Source organism: Bombus flavifrons, chromosome 9 (genome assembly GCF_040668555.2).
Source record: "Bombus flavifrons isolate JBK064 chromosome 9, iyBomFlav1_principal, whole genome shotgun sequence".
In the NCBI taxonomy this organism is placed as follows: Eukaryota; Metazoa; Arthropoda; class Insecta; order Hymenoptera; family Apidae; genus Bombus; species Bombus flavifrons.
The window spans coordinates 250,812-267,768 of NC_138450.1; the positions used below are offsets into that span (position 1 = coordinate 250,812).

The following is a 16,957-nucleotide window of genomic DNA, read 5'->3' on the forward strand; positions in this document are numbered from 1 at the left end:
TAAATCGATTATTTAATATTTTTCGAAATGTTGAAAGTTTTATTTTTCTCATTTATTCAAATAGTCTAAAAGTCCTAAAATTTAAATATAAAATATATATACATATGCCACGGTCGTATATACAATCGTAATACATATATAGGTATAATATCAGATAACTTCAGAAGTATCATGCATTTAAACAGGTTAAATATTGTATTAAATATAGTATGTTTGACGGTAGTTTGAAAATATTTTTCGTTAAAATTAGTTAATAATAGCAATCTTGACTATTATAATAAATATTTCATTTGTTGTAATTAAAAATGTTACACGATTTGTGATGTTTAATTTCAGATAATAAATCTTCACTTTAAAAAAGCTTACAAATAATATAGATATAATCGACAACAAATACCTGAAGCACATACACACTATGGAAGTAAATAAAAATAAGGGAATTAATGCAATATCACATGATAGAAATAGCTTCAAACATCAACATAGTTCTCTAAAAGTTAATTTAAGTTGTGCATCGTATCTAACAGATTCTGGTAATGATTCATTTGAACAAATAGATGTTCATTCTGATATAGATAATACAGTTTCTTATGATACTCCATTGAAAAATGTAAGCAAACATAAGCATTCTAAGATAAAAGGGAGTGATAAAAGCATAGATTTAATTGAAATGGATAATATAAATACAGTGAAAACGTCCTTAAATGTTAACACATCTGTTGATTGTATAAATGACAATAACATATGTGGAAATAAATATAGATGGGAGAATTGTGAAGAGGAAAAATATGAAAGTTCTGAAAATAAACAAACAGATATGTTTGTAATAAGTTTTGAAACTATGCAGGAAAATATAAATACTACTTCGTTACAAATGTATACATCATTAGATATTTTAAATAAAGTGCAAAATGATAATAATACAATTGATGATTTTCCAATGAATGCAACAAGGAACAATTTTAATGACGAACATAGCAACATTTACAAGGCACAGCGTCAAAATGATGTAATACTACAAAATAATCATGACAATGAATATAATGACATTGTAAGTAATACAATAGCTGTGTCACATAGTAACTCGGAAATGTCTACAATTATCAAAGAATCAACTGGTAAATGTGACATAGAAATAGATCAAAATATGAAATATTCATTGTCTAATAGAAAATCTAAGAGAAAGTTATTACCACTACATGAACGTTCCCAATTATTATCATTTTCGCCAGTACAGGATAAGGAATACTCACCACCTCCATGCTTAATATTTAAAAAAATACACAAAAAGAAGAAAAGTAAACCTAATAAGACAGTTAATGTCAATAATCCAGAATGTATTGTTAAAAAAAATAATAAAAATCACAATGGAAAAACACAAAAAAGAACAAAGAAAGTAATTAGTAAAAAAATTGTTGTTAAGAAAATTGTTAATGAAGATATTTTAAGGAGATTAAATAAAAATCAAGAGAATCTTAACAAAGTAAAAACAGCAAATGTTTATACTCCAGAAAGAAATTCATCAGATGATTTTCAACTCTTGAAAAATTCACCTATTGTACATTTTACAAAAAAAAAAAAAATGTACAAATTAAATATTGTTACAACTGGTTTATCTAATGAGTATGTGAAATATTCATCCTACATAAGTTATAAGATTACAAATTGTATTTTTTAATTGAATATTTCATTACAATCATCTTATTTTAGAAATAAGGATATAGTTAAATATGTTGTTAGAACTCTTGGTTTAGCAAAGATTGAATCAAACGTTACAAAAAATACAACACATATCGTGACTACAGGTATACGTACAATAAACTTATTACATGGTATCATACGAGGCTGTTGGTTAGTTACTTTTGAATGGGTTTCAAAATCTTTAGAAAATAAAGCTTGGTTAAATCCAGAAAAATATGAAATAGTGCATTGTTCAAAAGCAGCTTTGGTAAATAAAATATGCAATCATAAACATACATGTATACTATATAGTATATGCAAGAATTATTGTATACAATATTATACTTATACTATATAATTTTTAGGAAAATCGTAAAGACAGGCAACTATTTGGAAGATCGTATGTTCCAGAATTATTTACTGCTTGTGGATATATATATGTTCAAAAAAATACAACACCATCTTGTAATGTATTAAAAAATCTCATAAAAGCTGCTGGTGGTTGTATTACAGAATGTCCAGAAACAGCAAGAATTCTGATTGGTGTAGGTGGTTTAAAGGAAACTTGGATCTTAGATTGCATCACATCAGGTGAATTACAGCCACACAATCAATACAAACGATCATAAATATTCATTTATATGATATTTTAAAAATGATAATAAAAATTTAAATCATATATGTATGATGCGCGCGCGCACGTGTATGTGTGTGTAATATAATGTACAAATTGTCATTATTAAAGTCATTATTAATAAATTATTTATTTATATGCTACAGACACTACATATCTACTACATATATAAATTATTTATGTATATCAAAAATAAAACAATTTATAACTATATATATCTATATATAATTATTGTTTCTCAACATTACAATACATAAATATATTAGTACATACAAATTTTGGTATATAGATAAAAAAGGGGACTTAGATTGTAGCTGAAATAATACTTCAGTCAGTCAATAAGAACATATGTATAGAATATGTATAGGATTGTAGACGAATAACTTTAAAAACATTAGGAAGGGAAAAAGAACGAAGTTTTATATTTAATTACGAAAAGTTTATTTTTTCTCTTTTTAATTATTTATTTAACACTTGCTGAAAATGTTTCTTATTTAAGTAGTTCAAATCAAATTTATTGACATTTGAATAATATTGTAATAAAAAAGAACATTATATCTCCACTAATTAATATAAGCCAATATGAACAAAGGAAAAACTTGATAAAGAGGAAAGTGGGAGTAAAGTGGGAACACATTATCCATATGTAACCAATGTATTCAGATTAGGTTATGTTAACTTGTATACTTGCTGCTATTCATAACGGAATTAATACAATGTGTCAAATTAACATACATTTATTGATATGCATCTTTGTATTTATTTAATCATATATAAATATATATATATCAATGAATATGGATTACCCACATTTTCAGTAAGTAGTAAAGTATAGTTCCTTATGTATTTCGATTTTATTATTGCTTCTTTGTCATTGCGTAAGTTTATAATTTCAGTTGTTACTTGAAAGGTGTTTAACCCTTTAACATCATTGTCTATGACACAGAGATAATATGTATATATACAATACATATGCAAACACAATTATTTACTATTGAATGATATAATTATTTTATTTTCGCAAATTTAGATTTGTATGTTCTATGTAGAAATTTCATTATGGAAAATGTATTTGTTATATATCTAATTGGATTCCCGCCTAAAATTAAACATTTACGAACAAATTTCATGTAAAAGATTATTATTGTTTAAATTACAGTTCAACTTTACGTGAAACTCCATCCTCAGAAACATGCATTCCAATCCCAAGGCATAATACAACGATAATAACAGATGTTTATGCAGGCATTCCTGAAAATTTATTGTTGAATTTTTTTGGATTTTTGGTAAAAATTGTTTTTGAAGAATTATATTGCTATAAATTACATAAGTTTTTAGATGTAGATAATATATTTTATATGTATTATATTTGTTTAATATTCTCGTTTAATATTATGATGTATCTTGATAGTTCCTTGTTATCTTGTTTGGTCTATTACGTAAAAAAGCATGGAACTATGGACGTCTTGCATTATTAAATAAAACTGATGAACGATGGATGGAATTATTTTATGGAGATAACGAGGGTAGAGATACAGAAGCACTGTGCATAGAAACTTCTGTTAATTCTCAACTTTCACAAGTTGATAGAGGTTTCTTATCATGGATTGTTACTGCGTTCAAAGTTACGTAAGTATAATAAACATATTAATTTCTTATTTAATAATTTGCTGCATATTTTTTAAATATGTAACAATTGAATAATTTAATCTAATGTTGATATGTTAGCAAACAATTTAGTGAAACTTTAAATAATGTTTTATAATTTCAATCTTAGAGATGAGGAACTATTAAAACGAGCTGGACCAGATGGTTTACTGTATATTTCATTTGAACGTCATTTGATCATCTTAACATGCTTAATGGTTATTGTATCGTTATGTATTGCTTTACCAATTAACTTTCATGGTAATATGCAAGGTGATGATGCAACATTTGGTCACACAACAATATCAAACTTGGACCCAATGTCTACATGGGTTTGGGTGCATACAATTTTAATTTTATCCTATTTACCAATTGGTGGATACGTCATGAAACATTTTTTGAAGAAGGTATGTTCCATTAATTACACATAGATAAAGTTAAGTTATAAGACTATCATTAAAGCTTGAAGTTTGATCGAAATAATAATAATGACAAAAGATGCAATGAAAATACATAAAAAATGATAAAGCTATAAAAGATACTTACTATATAGGTACGAGATTCTAAGCATGGTGGCGAATTGGCAGCTAGGACATTATTAATTACAGAAATACCAAAACAACAGTGTGATGTACAAAATCTTATTGATTATTTCAAGTATGCAAATTTATGTTTACAAACATAGTAACATTTATTATTTTATTTATTCTACTTTCCTCATATTATGGTTCTCTGTAGACGAGTATTTCCCACATTAACAGTGGAAGATGTCACATTGGCTTATGATATCAGACAGCTTTCTGCATTAAATGTAGAAAAAGATTGTGCTGAACAGGCACGTTTATACTGTGAAAACTATGCAAGAAGAAGGGAGCCATTGAAAATGTATCCATATCCATGTGGCCAAGTGATAGGTTGTTGTTGTAAAAATGTATGTAATTTTTTCAGAAAATTATTGCAACCATTACAGTATAAAACCTATCCATATTCTTTTATGTAGCAAGTTGATGCTCAAGAATTTTATACAAATGAAGAAATGCGATTGACTGCATTAGTCGAAGAAGAGAAGAAAGTGGCACTAAGCAGGCCTCTTGGAGTAGCTTTCGTAACTTTAGGTAAGTTACTACTTTATTATAATTTCTTATATTAGGGAGTTATTAGGGAGTATACTGTCACCAATTTACAATAATATTATGTTAAGTTTTATTTATAAGCAACTATAATAATCAATTCTAAATTATTACATGAATTATTATATAAATTATTCAAACAGTAAACATACACACTAGCAATAATTATATTAAATAATTATATAATATAATTAAATAATCATAACAATAATTATAACAATAAGGTACATCTGGTGCAGCTAAGGCTATGCGGAAGTACTTATGTTCTTTGCCAAGTACGAAATGGGTTGTGGATTATGCACCTATGCCATCTGATATCTTCTGGGAAAATTTAAGTATACCAAGGCCATGTTGGTATCTGAATGCTGTTTTAATAAATTTTTCACTGGGCATTGTATTATTTTTTCTTACTACACCAGCTGTAAGTTATTTGTAGTTAAAGTAGTAACGATGAAATAGTGAAAATAAGTTGAAACATATTTTATTTTTTCAGGTAATAGTAACCGCTTTAAACAAACTACCAATCACAGGAGAAATTATGAATCTGAGTCCAATAGTTTCATCTTTTCTTCCAACTGTATTGTTAGTTAGCGTGGCTGCTTTAATGCCAGTATTAGTAGCAAGAAGTGAATCATTAGTCAGACATTGGACTAGAAGCAGCCTAAATCGAGCAGTAATGACAAAAACATTACTTCTTTTATTACTGATGGTTCTTATATTACCTAGCTTAGGTCTAACCAGTGCACAAGCGTTTTTAGAGTGGACGGTAAACGCAGCAAATGACACAGGGCGATGGGACTGTGTGTTTTTACCTGATCAGGTACCTAGTACAATGAAATTAATGAAATATAATCTATTTTACAATTACGACACAAATATAATCTATGCAAACGTGTAAAATTGTTATGTTTTTCTAGGGTGCTTTATTTGTAAATTACGTAATTACTGCAGCTTTACTTGGAAGTGGATTGGAGTTAGTCAGGTTTCCCGAACTAGCTTTATATACCTTCAGATTGTGTATAGCACGTAGTAGGGCTGAAAGAATACATGTTAGAAAGGCAGTATTATGGGAATTTCCCCTAGGTGCTCATTATGCCTGGTTACTCTTAGTCTTTACTATGACAACAGTGTATAGTTTGGCCTGTCCATTAATTACACCCTTTGGACTGTTATATCTCGTAGTGAAACATTTGGTATGATATTTGAATATTTTATGTTAGTAATATATAAGTAATATATAAGAATAATATATGAAAATTGAATGAACTGAATTAATTATTGAAAATATGCTATGTTTATAATAATAAAATTATGTATTGTAGGTGGATAGACATAACTTATGTTTTGCCTATGGACCAAGCATAGGCGGTGGCCAATTAGCTGGTGCGGCAGCAAGTGCTACTGGAGCCGCACCAATTTTGGCACAAGCTGCGCTATTAGCTCTAGGTTTGGTAAGGAGAGGTATATCACCATTAGCTGCGGTACAACTCAGTGGTTTTGCTGCGAGTATTTTAGGTCTTGTTACTGGTGCTACTTTATCCACATCAAAATTTAAAGTACAGTTGTATTTTTTGATATATTGAGCGCAATTGGCCTTATTGTATTTAAAAATATCTAAATAATTGAAAACAATGTTTATAGGCACAAATGCAAAAAAGAGATCTATCAGCTGGTCAGAATTTCATTGCACCCGTATTACGAAAGAAACAAACATCATTAGAAGAAACTATATCCATCGGTACAAATTCTGATCTCAGTCCACCAAGCTTAAGGAGCACTAGTGCTTCTTCAATACAAGATAGTCCGAAACTTTATCAAGACTATGGTAAAGAATCACAAGCTTGATAACTTTTGGATTACAATATTGGATATTAGCCGTGTAAGCGATGTACTAAAAGAATTTAATGAAAGCACAGTGGTCGAATTGATTATTGAAACATTATGTCGTTGTGTCGTATCACTAAATACGACAATAATATTTTTTTGAAAAAAGAAACGAATTTATTCTTAACAAGTAGAAAGAATCTTTTAAAGTTAAAGTTATAAAACAAGTTTATAAATGTAATTTTTCACTTTGAAAGCCCATAAAAATGTTAATATGTGATCATCCGCTATAAGAAGAGAAGCATTTAGTACTGTGTTTCATTTGCATATAGTAATTACAAACAAAGTAAACGTTAATTGTTATATTTTAGTAATAATGCAAAAAATAACGATAATAATAATAAAAATAATAATCGGTATTATTTATCTGGTTCGTTTTGTTTTCTTCTTTTAATAAGATATTTTTGATCATACACATTCTTCATAAACAATTATTAATAACATCTATATGTTTATAATTTTAAACTTTGTGTATGGTCATCATAGTCCAATAAAGTTTTATAACAGTTTTAAGTATTCACTTCAGTGAAACAAAAAATGTCATGAGTATTTATACATAGAGAGATAAAAAGTACGCGAGTTATATGTTATCGCTTATATTACACCGTGTGTACTGTGTAAGTGGATGTAATATGGAATTAGAAAAGGAACGTTGCACAGAGGTCCCTTTTATCCTTGTTTGATCATGCATGCACACTGACGCCGTTTGTTAATCGGTGTTACACTTACATATATATATTTACTGTACGTATATTTACGCGTGTGCATCCGTTATTACAGAATGACATAAGTGACCTCTATGCAGCCTTCTCTTCCTATTCTTATATCGCCTTTTCACCTCATGCATCTTTTCATTCATGCATTCTATATTTACATCTATATGGTATTATCAGGTATTATATTACGCTCACCCCACAAGAAAGGTATTCTTTTCTTTTCTCTTCTTTTATTTTTCATTGATTATGTACTTATACTTATCGTTATCAAAATTTAAAAATACGTTATAAATTCGGAAATAATTGGAACTACTATTTGTATTGCAAAAAAACTGTTTTGTATCTAATAGTCTTTTGTAGTTTCTTCTAACAGTGTGCTTATTTAATGTATATACAATTTAAAATACATAAAAACGCTATTAACAAACTTATATTGAATTCTCTGAATATACAATTAGAGATTTAATTGAAATTTTATAATGTATATTTTTTCTAATATATATTATAAAATTTTAACTGAATCAAATCGAACTGAATTAAAGAGGCACAAGAATTTCAATTCAATAAGATGATTTAAACGTGTGAAATAAATTAATTAAGAACGCGGAATTTGCGGAACATTATGGAATATACGGTAAAGATATCACAACTACTATTTTGTAATAGCAAATATCTTTGAAAATAACATTGTGTAATACAAACTTTCAAAAATTCACAAGGCAGTGTGATGACAGTTGTCACAATTTAACAAATATAATGACTATTTTATGGATGCAATGACGTAACAAATAAACATTTAAAACTACGATGTAAAAAAGATTAAAAGAAAATTTTTAACTAATGTGTACATATATCTTACAAAATAGATATTATGGGACCTCAAAAACTTATTTACACTTACATTGAAATTATATATATAATATATATATAATTCAAAATATTAAATTAGTATATATAATTATAGATATTTAATTGTATATCAAAACAAAATTAAGAAATATAATATGTATATGCACGAACTTTAATTCTACTTTTAATTCTATGCTATTTTACTTGTAAATTAAGAAAAGCATTCCATGTCAACCCGATTAGATGAATGCGTGTACGTATGTCGCGTATGCACGAGCGTGCGTGCATATACATATATGTATACGCATAAGGTTCAAATGCAATGTATAGACATATATATGCAGAAAGCTTATTAACTTACGTAATGTAGGTGTATACAGAAAAATTATCATATTAAGAATAAAAGTTCATTGTTTCGCTAGCAGAATTGGAATTTATTAAAATTTGTTATTCAACTGATCCCTTTGACATGGAATGGGTGTTTTACAAACAATGTTTACATATAATTACAAATACTACTAACTCATATTGACGTTCACAGTTGTATCGCATTTCTTATTACATAATTTGTGATTTATTAATCGTGAAGATTTGAAACTATGCACATTAAAATATATTTCATCGTTCGATCCTAATCAATGAGGATAAATGGTTCATTCAAATAAACTGCCACCGATTATAGCCTCCAATTGACTAGATGTAAGATTACTAAATTTTTCTACCTGATCTTTTTCTCCTTTCAATCTTAAAGATAATCGGTGCAATTCTTTTCTTTTCATACTTTTCGAGCTGTATTCACAAGGCATAAAATTAGTAGACTGCGTTGCTTCTTCATCGTCTTCTTTTTGAGATTCTTCACTTTCCTCACTACTTGGATGAACCTATAAATCATATTTTGTTCTATGTTTTTCATAAAAAGAAACTATGCATTTTAACAATATGCAATGTATTGGACAAAATGAATTATTCCTATGATTTTCGAAAAACGACACTACTGTTGATCAATACTTCTGAAGCATGATATTTAAATATAACTTAGAAAATTGACCTAAAGGGTAACACACTGTAAATGATCGAAAAAATCAATTTTTGATTTTTGAATTTTTTCCAATGCTTTCCTACATAATTTGACAGACGTAACTTTTTAATTTCTAATTTTTTTTTATTTTTTTTTTATTTCGTATTCACCATATGACGTACTCTAGTTATGGAAAAATTACCAATTTTGTCATAGCTAGCAAAACATCTTGAAGAATAATTCATTTATTAAAAACGAACGTGGGTGAAATTGGTTCAAAATATTGTATGTACATTAGTATGTACATGTTAAACATAATAAGCAATAAATTGACTTCTTTATATTTTTTACTTGAAAAAAATTAAATCTTCTGAATATATTCCTATTCTGACTATTACAGTGTCTTCCCTCCTGAAGCTCAAAACTAACTGCGTGTCTTAAAGTGCTACAAGTAAAGTAAATGCTCACAATATAAGTTATGTGTAGTATGATGGTATTTAAATGTCTGTTACGCTCAAAAGAAATTTACTCACCAATTAATATTTTAAATTTCATAAGTAATTAAGAACAAAGATAATTGAACTACTTATTACAAGCTATTTGTTAATTACAAGATAGTTCTTTCTTATTGTGATACAATGGATCAGAGGTCTGAAGAGATAATACCAAAAATATGCACTCACTTGAACGTATAAACTTAAACAGAACATGTTTGTTTGCTACTACTTCTCACTACTGCCAATGTCAGGGAGAGGATGCTGGGAACAGTGAAAAACAATTAAAAAAAAAAAAGAAAAAAAAAAAAGAACAAGAAAGGTTAATTGTTTTGTTAATCTTTCTCTTTCTACTTTTGGAATTATCTTACTAGTAAATGTTACATGAATAAAACAATTGTATTTACTTGCACAAAATTCCAAAGCAAATTAACTATGTAAGTACTTTCGACATAACTTTTTGTGTACAGATAGAAATATTAATGAAATTGAAAATAATAATTGACATTTTTGCAAACATGAAATATTATATCTCTACAGAAAAGATTCCATAAGTACGAATTAGGGAGATAGAAATATAATTGTATATTATATTAATTAAGATAAAAGCATTGGAAGACAAAGAATGATACGTTTTTGTCATAGGTCTATAACTGTTCGATCAGATTGGCAATGAACATTTTTCATCCCTTGAGAAAACGCATTACACTCTACGTACAACATTTTCTTCTCATGCTTACCACCACCAATTGTCAACTATATTTGCCTACTTTTTGTTATATAAATAACGCAAACGAACGAAAATTATAACAACGCTAGAAACGTAAGATATTCTTGGATGAAAGTTTAAAATGCATAGAAGAATGCTCATTTTCATCGACAATTTACAACAATGAATATATCTTTAAGACTTTACCTTACCTCTATAATGGAAACTCTTGGTGATGGTTCACGCGGTATTGATTTTTCCATTATGATCAATGGACTATTGGAACCTGTAGAAGAATGTTCTTTGTCTGTTTCAGTATCATTATCCGAATAATCTTTTTCATCTTCAGCAGATCTTTGCATATCCATACTTTCATGCAACTTACAGACAAAACCAGCTTTTTCACTATACTCGAATAAATTCCCATCCAGATGTACTATTGATAAATGTGATTAATTTTACAATAAATGCAATAATACTGATAAACAATAAACTTAATAATTATATTGAAAAAATCATTTACCTTGACAAAAAGCAGCACTACAAAACGAACAATGTGCAGATGTTCTACGACGACACTCTGCACAATGATGCCAAGGACAACTGAATCTCGAATCTGTATCATCAATGATCACGCAAGATTTATGATACTTTTTATTGCATGTCTTTTGATCGCAAACGACAAACTCTGTCAACTTTTCAATTTCCTGCCCACAACTCCAACACAGTACATGCTTTCTCAACCTAATTATTTTATAGTCATTATTACAAATTATTACACATTATTTGTATATCAAAATAATGAATTATTAGGAGAAAAAATGATTTATCCAAGATATTAGATAAGAATATAATATTAGAGATACAAAAAAATAAAAAATACTGATCTGTTTCTTCTTGACATATCTGCTGCATACGGTAGTGCAAAACTATACAATATTCCACTATTTGTGTTAGACAAATTAGTATACGATATGTGCATTTTATGTGTCATCATTTACCTTTTTTGACGTTTCATTTTATCGATTTTATCAAATTTTTTCTGTTGAATTCCTGTTGTTGAAGGCGTAGTTACTTGTGGTTTCTGTACCTTTAAACCTATAAAACCACTACAATTTGGCGCTCCACAGAGGCAGGGCTTTCGAGTTTCTCCATCACAAGCTAAATTATAATTAAAGGTCAATTCTTCGCCGCGCTCGATATCGCATAATGCAAACAGACCTATACGCGTATCTCCATTAACCGTCCATTTTTGCGTTTCGCAATTTGGTGAACACGAATGATCTACCACGTTTCAAGAATAGGATTTTGAAATAAATGACGATTTATTTATTTTTGGTCTTCACTTATTAAGAAATAAGAAATACTTACTCATAAACCGACTTAAATTGCCTTTTGGTTCAGCATCGATCATTCTATTATTATCTATAGTTAAAAAATAAAAATTCTCGTTCTTTAATTCCTTCTTCCTATGTAGTCTTCGTTTGTATTCAGCTTCATCTATAACTTCACCTACATATTCTATAACAAACTGACCAGCTTTAATATGTTCTAAACTTCTAAGACCCCAACCACGTCCTACGGTATGAAATGGTTCCATAGCTGGATATTGTCTTTGTACAAATGCTTGATTTTTACATTTGGCACCAGCTGGGCAAATACCAGGGCTACATTCAACTAATAATATTCGATTAAGACAATCTGTGCCTGGAGCACATGGATTTTCCCATTCTGCATCACAATCGCATGCAACGATGCTTTCAACCTCTGCTGGCTTTACGTTGCCAACTGGTTTATTCATCTAGAAATAGATATAAGTCATAGATTTATACATTATATCTGACAGTATTCATGCACTAGTGTTTACATATGTACAAAGTATGCCTGAGTACACATGAAGTACCTTTAATTTGACATAATGTGGAGGTTTCAATCCTCTTGGTCCATGATCTTTAGCTGCAGCTCTTTCGATCTTTAAACGCTGATGAATCTCATTGGCTTCTTCTAATGCTTTACGATAAGTATCATCCCTATTTTTTTTCCCAATTGGTGGTTTTATGTTTGCATCACCATCTTGATAAAGAAAAGCGCGTCCTCTATAAATAAAAAGACAACTACCGTTGTTAAATATCTTTCTTCATATTTAATCTAATTCAAACAATAATTAAGTATATTACTTACCTATGAATCCAATGATAATTATTTGATCCTAAAAACATTACGCAAAATTTACCAGGACTGTGAGGTATAGCTTCTATGTTTTCAGGAATTTCATGAGGATAACAAATACGAGATGGCCACCAACGGTAATTACCAAGTTTAACCCATACAACTTCTCCATACAAAGGCAATCTGCCTGTTTCACAATCTTCACAAATAAATGCACCATCCGGAGCATCAATACCTGAAATCATCATTAAATATAAAATCCATTTGTTATATCTCAATTATTCTTTTAACTATTTTCACTATCTCACTCTACTAATATCAATATTTACATACAATAATTATATACATATCTGCGACTTGGTATCTATAATATTACTATTCTGTAACTATTGTATTCGCTTTAAAAATAGTTACCTAAACATTCCAAATGAAATGACGTTGGACATGTATCACAACAGATAAGACTTCCGCCTCTTGTACATAAAAAGCACCATGCCGCGTTTACTGGAGGTTGTGGGGCTTGGTAATGCTTCGGACAAACTATTTGGCTGCCAGTTAAAATTACCGAACCAGCAGGTAAACAAGACGTAGATGTATGGTAGGACGAAGGACAACGAACGCATCGTGCTAATTTCTCGTTTGGAGCTCTCGAATGACTATCCTGAGGATTGTCTGAACTGCATGTATGACATACATGATATGGGCAAGTTAAGCGGCCTCCTTGCCAATGAGACTAGTGAGAAAATAAAATAAGTAATATATTTACAAGTAATATATAATAACGTTATATATGATGTTAAATATCTGTTATTGAACATTAGGCTATCATTACAGTGGATGCGTATTCTGATGAATGAAACTTCTGAAGACGAGAGAAAAATGTATACGCTCATAAGAATCTATATATGTATATACATACTTATATATTTGATTACTGTGTCATACTGAGTTTGTCAGTATGACAGTTCGTCAGAACACGCATCCACTATAATCTACCTGTGGCCACGATTTCAAGCAAGACGAATGATAATGTTTTCCACAAGCTAACACAGAACATCTTATTCTATCTCCTTCTCTTTCGTTGCATATAAAGCAAGCAGGTGCTACACCTGATAAGCAATCGATACATTTAAAGAACTCGTCCTCTTGCTCTTCTGATTTACCTGAAATTAAGAATAATATTTAGTTTGAGTAAATGTTAACATCATGCAAAATATCAAAGGTGTAATTGACAATTCACTGTACCATTATTCTCATCATTATCAGTATTGCTTTGTTTAATCTCATTTATATCATCGAGAATTTTATCATCCATTATATTCTCATCAACAGAATGCTCTGGACTAGATTCTCCTGGTTTCACACAAGAAAGGTGAAAATATGAATAACAAGGACCTTTACACCTAGTTAATTTCCCAGTTTTTTCACATATTTGACAAACTTTCTCTTGCTTTGTTCCTTTGAAAAGATTATAAGGTCTATTTCTTTTCGTTTCTGAAACACTTATCTCTTCCTTTTCAACTTTAATTCTTGACCTTTTATTATCTTTAGCACTTCCATTTATTTCTAATAATAAGTCGTCTTCGTTGTTTAATGAATTTTCTTTTGTATGAGCACTAGTAGTGTCTGATGTTACATATGATCGATATTTTTTGCGAAAAGAAGAATTCATGTTATCCCAAGTCTTTTTTAAATATTTCCTAATATCGTGTTCCGACGCATCCGGATATTCGTCTTCTAACATATCTCGATTCCGTTCGTAATAAACTTCAAAGACACCATCTACATCCTCTTCAGTACGAAATTCTACCTTTTGCACAAGAGAGATTTCATCATTGGAGTCTCTTTGACTTAAGGGAGATAACGGAGGAGTATCTGAATTAAGTTTCGAATGATTTTTACCATTCTCAATGTATTTAAGCATTTTTTGTTTAGTTCCATCTGTTTTCTCTTTATCTACTTCATATACCTGCGGAATTATTCAATATAAATATTTGTGAAACTATAATATTAATAATATGTAATTGTTTCATTCACATGTGCATACATTATCTTGCCTAGCACGTTTAAAATCAGGACCATTTGAATCACTTGAGTTTTTTCTTTTATTAGCTTTATCCTTTTCCTCTGATATTTTAGATGACTTATTTCTTATACCTTTTTCCTTTGGTTTAAAAACATGTGCTCTATCATCATTACTCATTGATTCAACTTCCATAGCTTCTTCGATCGCACTTTCCCATTTTGACTTTATACCAGGCTTAACAATAAACGCTGCGGCATATTTAGCATCTCTCTTCTTTACTTCTGCAGTTATTGATTCTGATAATTTTTTAAAGTCTGCAAGATTTGTAAATGGAATCATAGAGTTTGATGAAACCCAACTGTGACGTCCTTTATCGCCAAAGTATTGGACATGTATCATTAGCGTTTGTGATCTGGCAGTAGCTGGTCAAACAAATATACGTATATACATATATATATATATATATAAATATATTTCACATGAATTGTACCAGTTACCATAAAATTGCTACATTTAAAATACTAACAAAGACAATTTAAAGAAAAAACATTTTTTTGTAGGTAACTTGTTACAAACAATACATAGATGCTTTTTAGAAAATGATAATGCTCAATATTTAATTAAAGATTATATTCAAATGATAGAGAAGAACATAAAACAAAACAAGATACTATTGAGCAAAACATATGTTTATAAGCAATCTTTTTAATTATTCTAATAAATTTGTAAACAAAAACTTACCTTTTAATCTATGATATATCATTAGAACTGGATCAAGTGTTATAACACAAGGCCAAAAAGGAAAATTACCAACTCTGGCCCATGCTAATTGACCTAATATCCAATTACACTGTATAGGAGAATCAGCCAATTTTGGAGTAGTATCCTCCATAACACTTAAATTAGTAGAAGAATCACTTGTATCATCCATATCGTTAACTGTATTATTTTCATCTGTACTATCGTTACTACTATCTGGTGAATTTTGATATTTACGATTCCTTGGCATTTTAGAATTCTACAAGTTACATATATTAATGTTATATCATATGCTACTAAATACATATATACATATTTCTATTAATATATTTGATTAAAAGAAATATGATGGCAATTGAAAAAGAAAACAATTAATGTACATAACTATATAAGATTATAAATATGCATACATTTATTTATTATATGGTATAATAAACAATAATTGTTTATTATACCATAAAATAAATAAATACACATACGAATAAGAATTATACAGTAAAACATTAATGAAAGCTACATATAGTACCATAGTTTGTTAAGAATAGTATTGATCTTTAATCAGAAAGATTGTAATTGATCTTAAGAGGCATAACATGCCTTTGAGGAAGTGGCAACCTCATTCTTAGGAGACTTGGGTTTTATTGTTCTGCCATACCGACTTCTACCAGGTGAAGTTTTACTAAAATTGATACTGAAGTCCTTTGGGTCATTTTTAAAGTTACTGCAGGTTGTTCCCAAATTTCTGTCCAATTCGCCAAATCTTGATTCAATTGTTATGCCCACCTTGCTATTTACTCTGTTGATAGTATTCATTGTTTTCCAACTAATTTAGCATCTTCGTCTATCGAAGGAGATAGTAATTCGGTGACATGAAACCTCATATACCTCTTCAGCGTTTTACACAATATAAACTTTAGAACTTGTGTATAAAGGGCTCATGTACAGAAAACAATTTTCATTATCGCTGAAAATAGCTGCGATGGCCGATTTTCAAGCGGTACTTTATTTCTTACAGAAACGACACTTATTTTTTATCAGTCCACAGAAATCAACGCATATTATGCGCAAACTTTTAAAAAAATTTATTGGGTGTTCCATAAACAATTTCTTATCTTAATGTTAACAAATTGTAACTGAATCCTGCGGGTCTCTAAATAGGGACAGACGCGTTTCCCGCGATTTTAGATGATTCTCATAACCATGTTTAGTTTAATTTTTCACTATACGTAACGTTTGGTGATT

At 29.2% G+C, this 16,957-nt stretch overlaps 3 protein-coding genes across 8 annotated transcripts; 2 read left to right on the forward strand and 1 right to left on the reverse strand.

The window, feature by feature from the left end:
- The first annotated feature begins 5 nt into the window (after nucleotides 1-5).
- Nucleotides 6-2,522, forward strand: MCPH1 (Microcephalin). 3 transcript variants are annotated; one of them, XM_069120480.1, is made up of 4 exons: nucleotides 6-142; nucleotides 337-1,623; nucleotides 1,711-1,948; nucleotides 2,046-2,522. In XM_069120480.1, the coding sequence occupies exons 2-4, from the start codon at nucleotides 416-418 to the stop codon at nucleotides 2,307-2,309; spliced, it is 1,710 nt and encodes a 569-aa protein (XP_068976581.1). In that variant the 5' UTR covers nucleotides 6-142; nucleotides 337-415; the 3' UTR covers nucleotides 2,310-2,522. The 3 variants fall into 3 exon arrangements, with proteins under 3 accessions (XP_068976581.1, XP_068976582.1, XP_068976584.1); XM_069120481.1 differs by lacking the exon at nucleotides 6-142 and adding an exon at nucleotides 189-207; XM_069120483.1 differs by lacking the exon at nucleotides 6-142 and adding an exon at nucleotides 191-219.
- Nucleotides 2,523-2,680: 158 nt separating this feature from the next.
- On the forward strand, nucleotides 2,681-7,006 carry Tmem63 (transmembrane protein 63). Its single transcript, XM_069120915.1, has 12 exons — nucleotides 2,681-3,131; nucleotides 3,474-3,600; nucleotides 3,726-3,943; nucleotides 4,092-4,368; nucleotides 4,515-4,618; nucleotides 4,700-4,892; nucleotides 4,962-5,076; nucleotides 5,316-5,512; nucleotides 5,585-5,911; nucleotides 6,009-6,284; nucleotides 6,414-6,647; nucleotides 6,733-7,006. Exons 1-12 carry the CDS (start codon nucleotides 3,106-3,108, stop codon nucleotides 6,934-6,936), a joined length of 2,298 nt encoding a protein of 765 aa, XP_068977016.1. The 5' UTR covers nucleotides 2,681-3,105; the 3' UTR covers nucleotides 6,937-7,006.
- Nucleotides 7,007-7,335: 329 nt separating this feature from the next.
- NSD (Nuclear receptor binding SET domain protein) lies at nucleotides 7,336-16,878 on the reverse strand. Of its 4 annotated transcripts, XM_069120911.1 has the most exons (14): nucleotides 16,313-16,878; nucleotides 15,698-15,974; nucleotides 14,978-15,378; nucleotides 14,176-14,899; nucleotides 13,927-14,093; nucleotides 13,345-13,663; nucleotides 12,943-13,165; nucleotides 12,665-12,857; nucleotides 12,133-12,562; nucleotides 11,763-12,045; nucleotides 11,285-11,505; nucleotides 10,974-11,197; nucleotides 10,242-10,316; nucleotides 9,283-9,421 (listed from the first exon to the last, which is right to left on the reverse strand). In XM_069120911.1, the coding sequence occupies exons 1-13, from the start codon at nucleotides 16,526-16,528 to the stop codon at nucleotides 10,281-10,283; spliced, it is 3,714 nt and encodes a 1,237-aa protein (XP_068977012.1). In that variant the 5' UTR covers nucleotides 16,529-16,878; the 3' UTR covers nucleotides 9,283-9,421; nucleotides 10,242-10,280. The 4 variants fall into 4 exon arrangements, with proteins under 4 accessions (XP_068977009.1, XP_068977008.1, XP_068977011.1 ...); XM_069120908.1 differs by lacking the exon at nucleotides 10,242-10,316 and having other exon boundaries at nucleotides 7,336-9,421; nucleotides 14,978-15,270; nucleotides 16,313-16,877; XM_069120907.1 differs by lacking the exon at nucleotides 10,242-10,316 and having other exon boundaries at nucleotides 7,336-9,421; nucleotides 16,313-16,876.
- Nucleotides 16,879-16,957: the final 79 nt, after the last annotated feature.

What these genes read in the sequence shown, in the direction of transcription:
- Tmem63 (XM_069120915.1), top strand. Translation starts at nt 3,106, where the DNA reads ATGAATATGGATTACCCACATTTTCA. An exon ending in ATGGATTACCCACATTTTCA is followed by an intron (nt 3,132 to 3,473) that starts GTAAGTAGTAAA and finishes TTTAAATTACAG; the next exon opens with TTCAACTTTACGTGAAACTC. An exon ending in AGTAGCTTTCGTAACTTTAG is followed by an intron (nt 5,077 to 5,315) that starts GTAAGTTACTAC and finishes TATAACAATAAG; the next exon opens with GTACATCTGGTGCAGCTAAG.
- NSD (XM_069120907.1), bottom strand. Translation starts at nt 16,528, where the DNA reads ATGAATACTATCAACAGAGTAAATAGCAAGGTGGGCATAACAATTGAA. An exon ending in GATATATCATAGATTAAAAG is followed by an intron (nt 15,379 to 15,697) that starts GTAAGTTTTTGT and finishes TTGTTTGACCAG; the next exon opens with CTACTGCCAGATCACAAACG. An exon ending in CACATTATGTCAAATTAAAG is followed by an intron (nt 12,563 to 12,664) that starts GTACTTCATGTG and finishes ATCTATTTCTAG; the next exon opens with ATGAATAAACCAGTTGGCAA.
- MCPH1 (XM_069120480.1), top strand. Translation starts at nt 416, where the DNA reads ATGGAAGTAAATAAAAATAAGGGAATTAATGCAATATCACATGATAGA. An exon ending in ACAACTGGTTTATCTAATGA is followed by an intron (nt 1,624 to 1,710) that starts GTATGTGAAATA and finishes ATCTTATTTTAG; the next exon opens with AAATAAGGATATAGTTAAAT. An exon ending in ATTGTTCAAAAGCAGCTTTG is followed by an intron (nt 1,949 to 2,045) that starts GTAAATAAAATA and finishes TATAATTTTTAG; the next exon opens with GAAAATCGTAAAGACAGGCA.